The sequence below is a fragment of the Schistocerca cancellata genome, chromosome 6 (assembly GCF_023864275.1).
Source record: "Schistocerca cancellata isolate TAMUIC-IGC-003103 chromosome 6, iqSchCanc2.1, whole genome shotgun sequence".
In the NCBI taxonomy this organism is placed as follows: domain Eukaryota; kingdom Metazoa; phylum Arthropoda; class Insecta; order Orthoptera; family Acrididae; genus Schistocerca; species Schistocerca cancellata.
This window is the reverse complement of record NC_064631.1, coordinates 290,943,430-290,960,872: the sequence shown is the minus strand read 5'-3', so window position 1 is coordinate 290,960,872 and position 17,443 is coordinate 290,943,430. Positions and strand designations below refer to the sequence as shown.

The window sequence follows — 17,443 nt, the reverse complement described above, 5'->3', positions numbered from 1 at the left end:
TTTTTTTATACATTGGTGAGGAGGTTCAGACTTTACCTTATTTAGTACAATTTGCTGATGGAGTCCTTTGCAAGTTTTATTGTGTATCTTTAACTTGTTTGATGATGCTATCTTTAACTTGTTTGGTGATGCTAAGTTTTTTCTTTTCTCAGAGGGAGATAGAAAAAATTCTCCTTCTTGGGTATATTCCGCCTTGATCTTAAATTATCACTTACAGGTGTAGCTGCTGCAGTCCTTTGTGGATCTTCTGATGTCTCCTCTTTCCTGATTTTTTCGTTCTTGTCGAATTTGCTTTCCTCATTTTTGCCTGTAAGTCTTTCAGGAAGCTGATAGACAGATCTATTTCGTAATAGTCTTTCTTTAATTATTTCACTGATGTGATTGCACATAACACTTTTTCCGTCATAATTAAGGTTCATTCCGTGTTTGGTGTGCAAGTTTCGATGTAGTTTACTTACGTCCAGTACATCGCACTTTGTGTATTCTGCACACAATTTCTTAATTTTGATGTTAGTTTTCCTAATTTCTTTATTAACACACGATCTGTAAATTAGGTTGTGTCTGAGGTACAGTGGCTACTATTGTGTTCCTAGGTTTATTCACTTCTAGAAAGTTCTGTAGCATTTTAATGCAGGCATCGGTTTCATTTTTAGCTATGTCATTCGAACCCACTAGACATACTATAAAGTCATTATGCTGTATTGTGTTCATCTGAAGATCAGTGTCTACGTCATGGTGTGTTCCTGCTCCAGGTTTCACTATGCTAGTCACTGGAATTTCTTGATTTTTCTCTCGGAGCATGCTTGATAGATTTCTGCCGTGGCTGTCGGCAAGCAAGAGAATACCACACTTTTACCTTAATGATACGTGTTTGCCCTTACCACTGCAAGTTTACTGTTGGTGTCCGAATTACAGGTTTTTACAACGTCATGATCAGTTGTACACTCGTTATGACACAAGACATCATATTTGTTTTTATCTAAGAAAGTAACACTTTTAACAGTTTTCGTGATTTGAGACCGAACTGTTTGCAACACTGCTATCCACTCGGATGATTTCTCACGTGTATCTTGTTTCACTTCACATGAATTTTCCACTGTTTGTACTTCGTTGATTTCTTTCTTCAGTGCAGCTATTTCCCTTTTTAAATTATTGACTATGAATTGTAGGCTTGAAATTCATTCAGCTCGGAAATTAGTTTTGTCACATGCATAATGTTTCTTATCTTGCACAGTTGATTGCACACTGAAACTGCTTGTAAACATGATATTAGGTACATATAATGAGCTTCACTGAGAATGTGGCACTTCATTTTTCACTTTGCCTGGGATTTTGAGGTTATTGTGAGGCAAGTTCGCTGTCGGTTCACTCTTTCGGGATGTACGTTTTTTTAGTTCACTCATCAGAATATTAATGGTTAGTTGCAGACTACTTACACAATCATTTAACTTTCTGATTTCATCGCTACAATTCGTGCACACACTGTTTTTATCTGTATAATTTTCACTTTTTTTCACATGAACACTATGTATATCAACACTAGCTGCCATGTTTATTTGTTGTCTGTGGCTAACTGTGGAATTACCTGCTGATCTACCAGTTGCTGGTGGTGTTCTGCTGTTGTTGGCACTCTCTCACTATTCCCCTCATACATGCAACATACATTAAATAATGCAAACATTGCAATTTTCCTGAAAAATCAAAATTACAAAATTGTGAATTACGTGAATGGATAATAGTCTAAACACAATTAATTGAGTATTAATTGAGTATTAATATTCACCTTCACCTCGTACGCAACTAGCTATGTGTCATTCATCTACTGCTCTGTTAAGCGCTGCGGCAATGACTTTGCTGCAACAGCTGGTGGCTGTTAATTTGACACCACACACAACGTTAACCATGTCGAGAACAGCTATTATGTGCACAACTGATTTAACAGTCCATATGCTGCACCTCACTTGACAGCGATGCATCATTCACCTGCTATTCTGTCAAGTGCTGCGGCAACCCAACAATAAACCTGCTTGTTTGGGAGTCTTCTGTCAAGTGCCCCAAGTATTGGAGGCTCAGTGGTGGCCTTCTGCTGTCAGTCTTTAAACTGAATAACCTGTGCAGAACAAAGTAGGCACTTCAGTCAAATCCTAACTGTCTGCCTTTAAAGAAAGCCTCACTGTGTGCAAGTGTTACTTGAGTGGAGTGCTTTTAGTCCTGAGAGTCTTGTGCTGAAACACTACAAGAAGCTACTATGAAATATCAAATATTAAGTCCTTCTCTAAAATAAAAATTCCTCAGCAAAACTATTTATACCATAGGAACCAGGAAAACATAATTATCATCTGACTAAGAATAATTTAGAAAACGTAGCCTGTGGAGTAATTTCATTGTTTGCCATGCAGTTGTGGTCCATAAGTAAATTGCAGAAAGGATAAAAGCATGTATTTACTCAAGGACTGATGTCAGGGCAAGTCATGATTCTCCACTTTTCCGATTTCACGGGACTGTATAACCAAATAGGGCACCAGCATATTGCTAACACAATACAGCAGGGTGCTTTCTGATATAGGTGGCTGAATCTTCATAACACAGTTGGAAGACAGCCTACCATTTGTTCACTCTTCTAAAAGGTGCTGTCACACCGCACTGGATTTTACCCAAGCAGTAGTCACTGCTGAAAGCTGCCCTGTGGAAGGTCTTCCATATCCTCTCACCCTTGTCTCTTTAGTGGAGCATATTTCACCACCTGAACTTGCACTTTTGACAACCACTACTCTAATTATTGGGACCAGCAAACGGCTACGATGGTCTCCTCCCCACTTTTATTACGTGTATATGTCCTCAGATAAAGGGAACACAGCAAGTAGTTGATACCAAAGGACAAACTTTGACTGTGTGACTGTTTGCCTGCATCATTCATCCACATGAAATTTCTCTGAAAAAATAATTTTTATTTCAGTGACAGATTAAAACAGTATGATGGTTTGGGACCCGAATCTGGATATTTGTTGTTCTTGGGGAATACTCTTACTGACTCTCAATTTATCCATACATGACTCACAATCTTCCTTGATAGCTTCTATACTGCCAGTACCTTTCTTCCACTTTCCAGACCAAGCAGGAGCTCTCCTGCATACCTTGCTGGGATAGTACTTCTAGAAGAAAGCATACCATGGAGAAAAAGGTTTAGTCACAGTCAGTAAGTTGTTTTCAAGTTTGAATCCTGGTCTTGCATACAGTATTAATCTTCCAGAAAGTTTTAAAATGGCCTGCAGTCTGCTGTGGAGTTAGAAATTCATTCTGGAAGTATAAATGACTGGTAATGTTTACATTAAAATAATTAAATTTGCAATAGACTACTTCCTCATATTAAAGATGAGCAGTTGTTCAGAATAGACTACCCTTTATGTTTCGCATTTCTCTTGCTGTGATGCATTGAAGGTTGGAAGTTGTTTTCATTCCTGTAATTGTGTGTTATGGGAAACCACAAATTAATAATATTAATAAAATGTTAGAAACATTTTATAGATACAAATTTATTATGGTTACAACTTACAGGCTATGCTGTAGACATGTGACTACATTAATTAGGCCTATATGAATATGAATGCACAATGATATCTTATGAGACACCACATGCTAATTTAATAAAATGTTTTTTGTCTGCCGTAAACATTATTTTTGAATTTAGTTTTCATTTTGTTTTTAAATTTTATTTGTTGTTGAAATCTTGCACATTTTCAATCAGGTGTATTCAAACACATTCAGAGTCTCAATGAAGTGCGAGAGACGGTGTTTCAGTACATCCCAATAATTGCACAACCATTAGTCTTGCAAGGCGAGGTACATCCTGTTGTGTGGACCCATGCAGATGCTGATGTTGAGGTTAGTAGATGATTCAAGTAACCTAAACTACAGAGTAGCATTTGCTTGTATTTACATAACTGATTTGTTTCTAAATTTACTGTCATGTAGTGTTGTGAAAAAAGTCAATTTTTGTAACTGTAACTGTGTTTCTAGCTTTGGGCCATATGCAACACACACAAAAAATAAGAATATAAGAACTAGAGACTGTACTTTCCAGAGAGTATGTAATGAGCAGCAAGAAAGTTAAAATTTTGTATGTGCTACAGAAAGGAAAAGCTTCCCCCAACCATGGATTACAGCAGAGACAACATGTATGAAGGGAGTCAGAAGTAATGTTATGAAAAGAGATAGGTGCACCAGAAAACTGAACGTTTAATATTCTTAGGGAGAACTTTTGTAAAATGGGAAATTGTTGTAAGAAATAAAAAATTCAGGTTATGAAACAGTGGACACTACTTTCGTACTAATGTGTAGTAAGAATATTTTTCTTGTTTAGGTTTACAGTTTGTTTAAAATAGTCAATTTGCTGATTCACATAAATCATAATGCACAGTAATCTAGTGTTTTAAAGACATCATGTATGTTGTCAGCTCGTGTTTTGTTCATGAGGTTACTCATTCATTACAGTACTTAAGGACACAGTGGGACTGAATGAATATGTTAGTTCTTTTCCTTTTGTTTCATAAATCTAGAAGTTTACTTTGTCTGTACTTCTTCAGTATTGTGACTCTTTATGTTCTGATTTACAGTTTAATAATACACATGGCAGTCTCTGAACATGATTAAAAAAAGCATTTCCTTACTTTTTTCTGGAATGATTGATCACTGGAAAGTTCAGTTGATTAGAACTGATAAAGGCAATTACTTACTTGCAGATTAATGAAGAGTTGCACATAGAAATTTAACAGACCAGAAAAAAAATCTGTTTCAAACAGTGGTATTGCTATTTTTCTAGTGTAATTACACATTCCCATAACATTTCAGTGGTGGAGTATAGTTGAATCAAGTTAATTATTTCTGAGGGAATTCAGTTAAGAGATGAGACACTGAAAATAGTGTATTTTGCTAGAGTATAGCTTTAAAGGGTAGCAAAATGTGGATGACAAACAATACAGGCAAGCAGAGAATAGAAGTTTTAGAAGTGTAGTATTACAGAAGAATACTGAGGATAGATGAGTAGATGGAATAACTAGTGAAGAGGTGAATCAAAGTGGGAAGAAAAGAATTTTATGGCATAATATGACTAAAATAAGAAGGATTTGATATGATAAATGCTGAAACATTAAGGAATAGTTAACTTTGTAATGGGGAGAAGTGTGGAGGAGGTGGGTAAAATATGTAGATGTGTAGAGCAAGGCTTGGGTACAGTAAACAGATTCATGTAGGTGTAGGATGCAGCAGTTATCAAGTTACAGAGAGACCTGCAAAAAGAAGGCTAGTGGGGAAAGCTGCATCAACCCAGTTTTTGGATTGATGACTAAAATTATATAATGGGAATAATAACCTTACAGTAATACTGAATGTTTAAAACATAAAAACCTCAATTATAAGTTCCACAAAAAGCCACTAAATGTGTTAATACAACTGCAGAATAAGTTTAGTTAACTGTGTGTCAACTTTAGCTATGCTAGACCATGTATAAACAGCAGCTTTGTGTCAGGTGGAATGGGTGACAGGAAAAAGAGGCGGAGAGGGAGAGGGAGGGGTGGAATGTAGGGTGTCTGATGGCTGGCAAAGGAACAGTGTAGGAATAAGGCAGTGTCACAGATAGCAAACTTCATGCATGGCTCATAATGAATTGGCAGATTGAGTTTGGAAGAAGTGAAGCGAGGTAGAACAGAGGAAAATGGATATCACAAGAAAGAAAAATGAGAGTGTAGATTGAGGCAGGAAGACTGTGGGATTGGCAGATATGTTGTAAGGACATTTTCTGTCTATGTAATTCAGAGAACCTTGTACATGGGGCGGGGGTGGGGGTGGAGATGGGGATGGGGGCAGGTTGCTGATGGTTGGGTCATGAAATAGCAATTAAAATGGAGCATGTTGTGCTCAGTGAAATGCTCTACCACTGTGTGGTTAACTGTGCTCTTGGCCACAGGTTGTTGGTGCGGGCAACTTGTTTGCGTTCTTGCCTACATAAAAGTTAACAACAGAGGTGGTATGTGACCTGACAACTTACAACTTTAACAGGTGGGCTTGCCTCTTTTAGGGTAGGAAATGTATGTGACAGGATTGAAGGAGGACATTGTATGAAAGCTCAGCAATATTTTAATCCTTTCATTATGCCTGTCGACCAGTCAGCACCTCAGATACATGGAGAGTGGTTACTCCTTGCCTTATTTAAATTTCTGCCCATCATCCAGTATTAAGTTTAACAGAAACAGTTTGAAATAGAGCAGTGACAAACTTTCCTAAGCATCTGATGAAGTATACTGTAATCATAAAGTTTACAATACATTGTTGCTATATTAGCACACGTCAGAACATATTTTGGGTTTTGTGAACATTGTGGAATAAAGAAGAAACATTATCAGTAAAAAGTGTTTGTCAAGAACTGCAAGAACAACACATTACAACACTGCGGTGAAACCAGAACACCTCTATGCAAGTAAGTGCCTAACACTGTAATATAGACACAGTAAAAGTATTGAAAAGAATTATTGTCAAGAAAAATTTAAGTTCAATAAGTAGCTCAGAGGCCTGGAAATTCAGAAGCAACAATGAAATAAATCAGTACATAGAAGACTGATATTTTTTGAGCATTGGAAGCATTTTTGGGACAAGAAATTAACATCAAGCTGGATCAGAGAAGTTACGCAAGATTTTATTATATAAAACACAAACTACATGTGCACTGTAGCTTACAAATGTATTTTCATTTTTAAAGAGAGCAGTTGTTCGCTGTTAAGTTCGCAGATATACAATGATAACGATACAGAAACATACGCAAATATTTATAGTTATAAGAGTCTTGGCAAATGTCAACAGTGACTTGTTATAGTTAGCCAAAATGACTCATTCTTGGTAAACAAAACTGCAGCAGCTGCTGAATAATCATTTTGTTCATACAACTTATTTGCTGCCTTTAAGTTACATCATCAGGTACATCTGACTTGAAAAAACAGAGATTGGAGGAAAATTTTAAAAATTTTGACAAGAGGTCCCAGTGAAATCAATTATGTAACTTCAATCATGTTTATGTACTGTGTATATGAACTAGACAATAAACATCAAGAGAACAAGCATTTCAGGTACACAGTAAGTAGAATACTTACATTCAAATCATTTAGAATGAAACATGGAGATTATTGGACACCTCCATCACTCTCTGTCAAGTTGTATTAATACGTCCTTAAAAGGAATGGCACTCAAAGTACAAGTGGTGAAATGAAGGAGATGTCCATGGTAAATGTCTCAAATTCTAGAAAGAAACATGGAGGATAATATAATAAAAGGATGTCAAACAAGACCAAGGGCTGGATAAAACTCATAAAGTCTGTTAAATCATGCTCACTCGAGGATATATAGTCAACAGCTGCCTTAGTTTTATTTAGCAAGATAGCGTCCTTACAGCTGTGGTTGCCCATGATATAAAATGTGTCAAAAGACTCAGTTATGTTCAACCAGAAAATGATGCTGAAATTAGTTGTTGAAAAAACTTAAATCATATATTATAGCAAAAACATAGGTACTTTTGAGAAAAGCCACTGTTCATCCTCAAGCACTACTCAACTACTATTTTTGTTTACTTTGATTACTATATATCTTTACACAGAACTCAATCAGCCTTCTATATGCTGGGAAAATTAAAAACCTGTTTAATATGAACATTGATATTGATTGGAATTTATGTTGTCCAGGTCAAATATTCTAATAAATTGTAACAAGATTGGCTAATAAGGTATTCTTTCACTGTGTTTTTGAATATTCAAATTTGCAATTTTATGTCTGATGCCTGTTGTCAGCTTGTCATACACTATTACACTAGAATATGAAACTCCATTTTGAGTCCTAGACTGGGATGCATAGCCTATATTAAAATTATTTTTATTTCTAATATTGTATGTATGAATTTTGTGTTACATCCTAAATTAATCTTACTGTTGATCACAAATAGCATCAAGAAATAAGTGTATTGCAATGCAAATGTAAAAATTCCAAAGACCCTGGAGGCTTCTGTAAGATGTCTGGTTATCAACTTCACATAATATTCTTACTGCACCCTTCTGTAGAATAAATACATTATGACCTTTGCTGCACTGTTACAGTAGTTCATGTTGCAGGACAGTACTGAGAGAAAAAGTGCAAAGCACGTGAGCAGTCTTGTCTTCACATCACTACCAAGGGCAAGATTCTCAAGTGCAAAGCAGGCTTTACTTATAAATTTGACAGTGCCACTGCAGTTTATCATCACATATTTTCTTGGAAACATTACACATGGAGTTTCATCTAGTGATGTCCACTGATCTATACCTCTGATACCTATATCTCATTTTGATTTATTTGGAATTGCATAATATGAGTCTTCTTAAGAGAGAAATTGCTTGCTGTGAAACAGTTGTAAGCCAATTCTACTTTCCTGCTGACTGTCTGTGGTATGGGTGTAGTTGAGCTCATTACCAGTGTACTTGTACTATGAAGAGACAATTTTGAAAGAGTCTTAAAATTTCCCTGGTAAATCATTTGTAATTATAGGTTATTAACTAGAGTGGGTTAAGTATTGAACTTTGCAGGACACCAAGCTTGATGTTTCCCTATCAAAAATTTACTTTTATTCCTGTGATGTCACATGTTATGGTGACTCTCAGTTTTCTACTTTGGAGATTTGACAGCATCCATTGAGGGGGAATACCTTACATACTTTAATATTGTACTTTTTGCCAGTAGAATATTATGATTTACACAACTGAAAGCCTTGGAAAGTACACAGAAAATGCCAGTTGGATAATTGTTATTTAGTTCTACCAGAGTTGAGTTCGTGACATAATGTATTGCTTTCTGAATGTAGAGAATCCTTTACAAAATTCAAACTGGTCCATTGTTGAAAGGTTATTTTCAGAAGGGAGGTTCAATATTCTGTTAAAGCTTCTCAAAATTTTTTGAGAAAATCGGGAGGAGGCAGATGTGTTGTGTGTAATTAGAGATCTCTTGCTCCAGTTGTATGAATTGGATTTACCATTGCATAATTCAGTCTTTCAATAATTACAGCTTGACTCGTCAACTGACTACAAAGGTAACTGCAGGCTTAGAGTGTGTCTATCAACGCAGCACAAAACTTCAGTACTTTTTGAAATTTCATAGCTAGAAGAGTTACTTTTTTTCAGTGACATGATTTTTTTTTTAATTTCTGTAATGGGCAGTTTGGGATAACTCTTATTTATTGGTGGAGGCTGCAATACACACGAAAGTAAATTTAATGGTTTCAGTGGTCCATTTTTCCTCCCTGTGTTGTCAGTTCCTTTTAACATGAAGAGTTAACAGAGTTTAGTGGCTAATGATTTGAAGGTAACAGCATCTGTCTTGCTTCTACTGGCATCAGAGAGTTTCACTGTGCTGTAAGTCAGTTGGAAGATCCTTCATTAAACAATTTGTGATTGGGGTTGTTTCCTCACTAAGTAACACAAAATTAACATTTTCATTTTACCAGTGAAAATGCTAAGCTATGATTTGTGAATAAATTTTAATTATTTCTATATTTTATTTTATCTAATAAAAATTATACTCAGTTAGACAAACAAATAATTACAGTTATGAGACAATTATTTAGAGTGCTTTTTACAGGATCCAAAGCTAGCAAAATGGCTATTTGATGTGATGGAAAATTTAGAACAGAAAGAAAAGCTAGATAAACATTTCCGAAATAAAGAACTGTATTTCAGCCAACGTGAGGAGGACAATGTTTATAAGCAGACTGTAGTCAAGGTATTGGTTATGTCCCCTGTGTTCTTCCACCTTCAAAGTGTGAACCCTTACCCAACTTACTGCCCTGTAAATACCCCTCCCTTGTAAAATTTCTGGAATGAATAGACAAAAAAGCAGTAGTATGGATGATGGTTTTGTACATGTATATTTAGCATTTTTGTCAGGAACTGAATTCTATACTAATGTCGGTAAGTAACAAAAGAAAAGTGAAATGGAAATAAATCTTGCACAGTAGAAGAATGTGTGTCATCACATTGACTGAACCTCTGTTTTTGAAGTGTCCAGGTAATTGGTGTTCATTTATGTTAATTTACTTTGGCATTGTAGACTATTACTTTGAAATGTGTGATCTGTTTCATTTGTTAAAATTGTTATCAATGTAGAATTAGTTTTAAAATCACGTATACATCAATGTCATTCCTAATTGGTACAAAATTTATGTTCGTCCATTAATATGCTCTGGAATGATGCATGAAACAGAACATTCTTATTTAAAATAAAGAAAGTTGTTACGTTCTTGGCACCAGACTGTTGGTACATGGTCTAAAAGTTTCATTGGGGTACTGTGAAAAGGCTGGACTGGCATAGGAGTAGATTACCAATCTATAACATTCTTGCTCCAGAAATCTCAATCTCCACAGAATTTTGTACATCATTTCCCATATTGTTTAATTATGGCTGTTACTTCATTAAGAATGTTACAAAATTTGAAAGTGGCATAATGTTTATCTATGAGTAAGCCAGAGATTGATCAGCTTGGCAGTATATTGAGGTCAAAGCTGTTTTGCAACCTGGTAAACACAGCATCTAGTCTGTAAAATTGTAACTGAAAAAGCATCATAGAAAAAAAACTCTGAGATAAAGAAATAAAATGTAGTATTTGCAGCAAATATAGAATGATTGTATGAGTCTGACAGTTACCATTGACTTACATGAATCAGTAACATGTATAAGCATTCTCCTACTTTCATCTAAGAAAGATTAGCCTTCTTTTCAAAGTCTGTTACCTTAAGTATTTTACTATTTATTTTTGAGAGAATGTTTTGTTTCATGAGAGTGCATGACGACATTAAGTGTGCCCCAGCTTGCTTTAAATTTAGTTTTTTGTTGCCTATTAAAGTGTGTGATGCTAACATCCTATCCTTGCTGTTAACTAAATACAACAGATTTGTTTTTCTTTCAGACCATGTTTGTTTTTTTAGCTTTTCTTACAAAGCAATGCCTTTTTCTAGCTAATAAGATTATTTATTTTATTTTGAAAGAAAGATAGTGCTTCATATACAGGTACTAGCTGCAATGAGAGGGCATGGATAGACACAAAATAGTTGCTTAAGCTGTTGCTGCCACAGAATTTGCTTTGGCACCTGGTTACCTGCAGTTTTATAGTAATCTAACATGGAAATGGAAATGAGTGTATGGCATCGTTAGCCGGGAGACCTCATTCGGGGAAGTTCGACCACCAAGTGCAAGTTTTATTTCATTTGACACCACATTGGGCGACTTGCATGCCGGTGATGAGGATGAAATGATGATGAGGACTACACAACACCAAGTCCATGAGCAGAGAAAACCTCCAACGCAGCCAGGAATCGAATCCGGGCCCACTTGCATGGAAGGCAAGCACGTTACCACCCAGCTAAGCAGGTGGACTATCTAATGTGTAAAGAGATCTAGAGATACTAAATATGTTAAAGTCTGTTTCCAGTCAGTATATCCCTCTCACCAATTATTGTATCAGCTGTCATGTGAAGCACTATCTTCAATTATTTGTTCTGTTTCTTCTGTTACTGCTGTTGACATCAGTGCAATAGTTACTAAGCATTAGGCAAGCACATTTTAAAAAAAAATCGCCTTTTTATTTTTACTCCAGAAGCTTTTTGCATCATCTATTCGAATAACTATTACCAACTCTGAGTCCTAAGTGGAAGGAATATTGTTTTGTCTGATATATTACTATTGTTTGAGACTCTGCTAAATAAGGTAAACATTGTTCCGAATAACAAAAGTTGCTCTTTATGTTTCAGAAAGTATGGGAACCAGATGAAATCAAATTCCAGGAATACCATCTTGTTACCTCAGTGTCTGTTCCAGCATTTGAAAGAAGAATGGAGTATACAACAGATAACAAGGTTTATTTGTGAAGTTGCCATAACAGTAATTTTGCAATAAACATTTTTTTCCTCTCTTCGTGATTCTCAAGGCTCCATTCATCACTTAGGAACACTCTTTGCCAGTACTGAATTTCTCAATCATGCAATACTTCTAACACTAACATCTGCTTTCATTAGGTATTTTTGTCTGTTCGGACCCCTTCTTCTGATAGGCTGAGTTGCAGAGTTTATGTAGTTTCATTTTAAACAGCTATTAGTTTTCAAAAAGACTGTAAAAAGTAAAAGAAGAATGAACTTGGCAACCTTAGGAAAAAGAAAGGCCCAGTGGAATACTGGACATGCAGTCTGCCTGTGTGTAGTGTGGTAGTGCTCAGTGCTTGTCCAATAGCTGGAATTCTTGTTTTTGTTTTATTGTTAAGAGCTAACGGCATCTAAAATACATCAGGTCTCATTTTTATTTTTATGTTTTCATTCTTTGTGGTAATTTTATTAGTGTAGAATCTGCGTAACCTGCAAGTCCAATAGTGGTGTAGTTTGATCTCATGTTTTGGCCACTCATAGTTTTCAGTTTTATTTGCTTGTATTAGTACTTTCTTGTGTGTTGTTATATAATTGTGTGTTGTGGAAATGTATGTGACTGTGCTTGTTAGTGCCATGCATAGTGACAAGCTGACTGTTGTTTGAGGAAGGGAAGTGTTTGCAGTTAACTCTTCTTCCACTGAGCCACTTAACTGCTGTTTGACAATTGGAGCTAGTAAGAGTATGCAGTGCTATTGATCACTGACATGTTCCATAACAGGTAAACAGTTATAGGCTCCTAATTAATGGCATGAATGTCTGTAAGTGGTGTTTTTTATAAAATGTTCTTATGTGCTGTGTTTAAAACCTGACCAAGTGAATACGACCTATCTGTGAATACTGTAGATTTGATGGGTAGCTTGTATAACTAATGAAGAGGTACTGAATTGAACTGAGGAGAAAAGAAATGGATGGCACAACTTGTCTAAAAGAGAGAGAGAGAGAGAGAGAGAGAGAGAGAGACAGAGAGAGAGAGAGAGAGAGAGTTTACAGATAAAGCTTTGGTTATTGAGGTCACATGCAAATTTATACTGAAAAATTTGGAAGGGCAAGGTCGGGCAAATGATATTCGCATTCCAACAGGCTCAGGATTTCCCATTACACTGAAGCAATCGATACAGTAGTGAAATTGCTCAAACAATCCTTGATATTTGGCTCATGCACCACTAATGGAGGGATTATGCGAGAAACTATGAACTAGCCTGTACAACAATCTTTTGCTCTGCTTAAAATCTGACTATTTTGTGAAATAAAGGAGGAAATAACACTAAATTCTGTCATCCTATGAACTCCTATTGTATTTGAACAGGTCTGCAATAAAAGTTATCATATATGCGAATACCATATATAAACATTAAGGATGCTTTTTAAGTAAAGGTAGCATTGAAAAGAAGAAATGTTATCCTTAAAAAAAACCTTGATCAATATTTAATTTTATTATGAGAGACTGTAATGTTTTACTAAGTGGGTTGCACATGAGAAATTCGGTTACTGTTCATGTATTAGAATACAAGGTAAAAACATTACCAGCTTTTAATCAGCTTTAGAACATGATGGCTCCATTCGGATGAAACAAGAAGAAAAATTAATCCAGAATAAAATGTCTAACAAATGAAATAAATCATATTAAACTGACTGTAATTGTCATGAGAATAAATTAGAGCAGCAAGACCTCACTTGGAGATTGTACCAACAGACTTCAGTAGATCACAGGACAAGGGAAAGTTTCAAAATTTGACTGAATTGTGATTTCAATCCTTTTTTATGTATTAGTTGCTGTTGTTACATCTTAAAAATGGTTCAAATGGCTCTGAGCACTATGGGACTTAACTTCTGAGGTCATCAGTCCCCTGGAACTTAGAACTACTTAAACCTAACTAACCTAAGGACATCACACACATCCATGTCTGAGGCAGGATTTGAACCTGCGACCAGAGCAGTTGCGCGGTTCCAGACTGAAGCGCCTAGAACCACTCGGCAACACCGGCCGGCTGTTACATCTGACTTGCACCTGGATGATATTGCAGTCCAGTTTCACAGTTGCTCAAGTACAGTGCTACAGATGGATTGGGGTGGGAATAGTCATACAGTACCAGCTTGGCTCAAAACTACATGAGTGTGGGGAGTAGAGTAGTGAGCAGGCAGCAAATTATGGCCTGTTGCCAACCATGGGAATCTATACTGTGTACTTTAGCTTTTTAGGAACATTTACCACATTCAGACTGCAATTGCCTGAATCCATTTGTATTCAGAACTGAACTGGCATTAAAATACTCAACAGTAGTATTCATTAATGCAGGAGATGGTAAAAGTCTAGATAGGGGCCAGTGGTGTATTTAAGTGTTTCATGCTGCAATGTTCACGATAGTCTACACAGCCAATGGGAGAGCGTGGGGAGACAGTAAGCAAGGGACATTGTAACAGTGTAATGTCAGTATAGAAGCAAAATCCATTAGGTATTTGGGTAAAAAGAGCTGTGTCCCTGGGTCCCAAACTCAGCCCCTACCCAATAAATTGCAAAATATTTGGAAGAAACAGCCAAATACTTGTGACAACAAAGATATAATTTTCACAGCTGTGCTACTAGGATGATCATAAAAAAAAGTGATACCACAGACAACAAGGTTGATAAGCAAAAAATGTAGAAAAGATAAATGGTCCAAAAATTAATATAAACCATGTCTTTTCAGTTATTTTATTTCTCCTTGTATTATCAGAATGCAAACAATCAATAAAAGACATAAATTTAGAGTAGGTATAATGTTAACTTCTTAGGCAGATACATCATATCAAGAAAACAGTTTGTGGTTTTGATTAGTCATAATATGTTAAAAATAAATTTTTCTCAAGAAGCCTCCAGAAAAAAAGCACATAGTCTTATAGTCAGGGTTGTCTTATACTCTGGTAAATATGGTACATTGCAATGAAGAGGCTTGCACAGGATAGTCTAGCATAGAGAGCTGCTCAAACGAGTCTTTATAATGAATACAATAACAGATCACACTAAGAAGAGTAACTGAATATTTGTAAGAAAGTTAGGCACAATATTCATCTAAATCCCATACAGACTATATTGGCAAACACTCAAGGAAAAGTGCCATATTTGTCACAAACAGCTGCCAGGAAAATCTGAGAATTGGTTTTTATTCTGGAACCCTAATACATTCTTAAGCTCTCTACACACCAATCTTGCTCACAGTTTACATGTGAATTGCCTATATTTGTGTCTGGCATGATTTGATACTGCATTTTAAGTGATCTCTTTTGACTCTCTCTCTCTATTCTCTTCATACATATTTTTGTTTGTAATATGGGACCTATCACAGTTATGGTTGACTTTATTTTTATCCATTTTCTTCAGACATTAGAATCCAAGGACTCTGAAGTTGTGTTTCACAATACTGTACTTTCTTTTCCTTTTTTCTCTTTCTTCTTCTGCTTCTTTTCCTCTCTCTTTCTGACACTATTACTCTCTCTTAAGTTGGATACTATTTGAATTTAGTTAATGACCTTTTTTGGAGTATATTCTGGTGTGATCTGTACATCCTGACACTTGTAAAATAATAGCCACCATTTGCATTTGGAGCTAGAATTTTTATTTTACAACACCATGCTTAGTTATAAGGCTCCAGTGCTTATCTTTCATTATTAATACACTCATGTATCAACCTCTGACTCTGTGCTTTGAAAGAAATGTAAGACTTTTTTTTCATTTAAAAGGAGACAGGCTGTAAGAATGTTCGTGATTTAATGAGCAAAGATTCCAGTGCATGGATCCATTCAAAAGTGTTGTGAAGTGTACATGAGAAACTACCACAGGTCACACACAAACACTGTTTGTCCCAAACAGCTTCCAGCAGATTATACATTGCAATATATGTAGGCAACTTTCACAGTCACAATCATGAATGGAATTGTGCAGAAGAGGATGAAATTGGAAGAATGCTTGTATAATGGGTGCGAGCAACCAACTTAAAGCTCCATTGTGACATAAGAAAAGAGAGAGCATTCAAGTCTAGAAGATGGGCTACAGTGAGCACACCTGACCTCTGTGTGTCAACTTCTATGTGTGGTACAGAAAATATCATGATAACAGTCCTTCATAACTTTCCCAGAAGTTGACATCAGCCCAGTGTCTGCTCCTACAGCTTAGATATTCCTCCAGCGTGATAAGTTCCTATATACCATTTGAACTGCCAAAAACCAGATTGGGATAAATTCTCAAAAGCATTGGATGAATCAATAGAAGAGATTTCTGCATTACTGAACTCGTATTCAAAGTTTATGAGGGCTTTCATAGCTACTGCCAAAACAGCATATGCAGAGGGTGCTGTAAAGGATTCCTAGGTGGAACCAAGAAATCAGCCAGATTGTAAATTCAAGGAAAATGGTTGCCAAGAAACAGCCTCACTCTTAAATTCCTCGAATGACCAAAGGAGAGAAAAAAGCACAAAGAAACCAGGGACTTGGACTTCACACACTCATGAAGAGAAGCTTGGTCACTGGTTCAGAAGCTGGGAGAAGACCCTTTCCACAACACAAGATGTCAACAGTCTCATGTGATACAATTGCTTGTCACTTAGTGGAAGTTTGCAAGGTTGCAACAGATGGAGCAAATGTTCAGCAAGTAAAGAAAGAACCTACTGAGGTCAAGAAATCTCTACAACCTAGCCCAAAATTCTCCTCTCTGTTTATGATCACTGGGCTTTAGACAGCCCTTAGCCATATGAAATGTAAAAGAACTGCAGGTGCAGATGGTCTCTACCATGAATTTTTGATGCACAGTGGTCCTACATTGCAAAAGTGGCTAGTTTGCCTTTCTAACAAAGTTCTTCACATAGGAACATTACCAGCAAAATTTAACAGGGCTAAAATTATTGCTGTCAAAATGCCCAGGGAAAAAAGGAACAGCTGCAGGACACTTATGGCCACTATCTCTACTTAGATCTGCTGACAAACTCTTGGGAAGAATTATCTTGGACAAGATACAATGTCAAATTAATTCTGTGGTACCACATGAACAAGCTGGGTTTAGAGCCCATAGAAGTTGCTATGAGTAAGTGCCCTCACTGATTACCAGAAGAAATTCAAGACCAGGGTGTTGTAACCGCAACCAACAGCGGGAACGCCTTGGGCTGCGGATCGGAGCCGCTAGGCGGGGAACTCGCCGTCGGTAGAGCACGCACCACCGGGTAAACACAGGACGAGTCGGACGACAGACCAACGACAACTGACAACAACCGACCACGACCGACTATGAACGACACAACAGGGAAGAGATAAACAACGGAGGCTTGTGGAAACCACAACACCAAACACCAAATGTAAATCCACTCGGAACCAGAGCCAGGTAAATGTCAACAACGACCAGAACGCAGTACCGCTGAGATAGAAATGAAATCCAGAATGAGTACCAGACTGGCTGGACTAGGGCAGAGCGGGTCCCTGTATATGAAACCGGAGGGAGC

General features: G+C 36.6%; 1 protein-coding gene across 3 annotated transcripts in view; it reads left to right on the top strand.

Moving 5' to 3' along the window:
• LOC126190697 (voltage-dependent calcium channel subunit alpha-2/delta-3-like) overlaps nt 1-17,443 on the top strand; it is a 398,470-nt gene that overhangs the window by 231,425 nt on the left and 149,602 nt on the right. For 2 of the 3 annotated variants that reach the window (XM_049931162.1, XM_049931161.1), the window contains exons 9-11: nt 3,746-3,882; nt 9,646-9,786; nt 11,811-11,915. In XM_049931162.1, coding sequence (XP_049787119.1) covers nt 3,746-3,882; nt 9,646-9,786; nt 11,811-11,915 — 383 coding nt within the window. The remainder of the gene's footprint in view (nt 1-3,745; nt 3,883-9,645; nt 9,787-11,810; nt 11,916-17,443) is intronic. The other variant, XM_049931163.1, reaches the window with a different exon arrangement.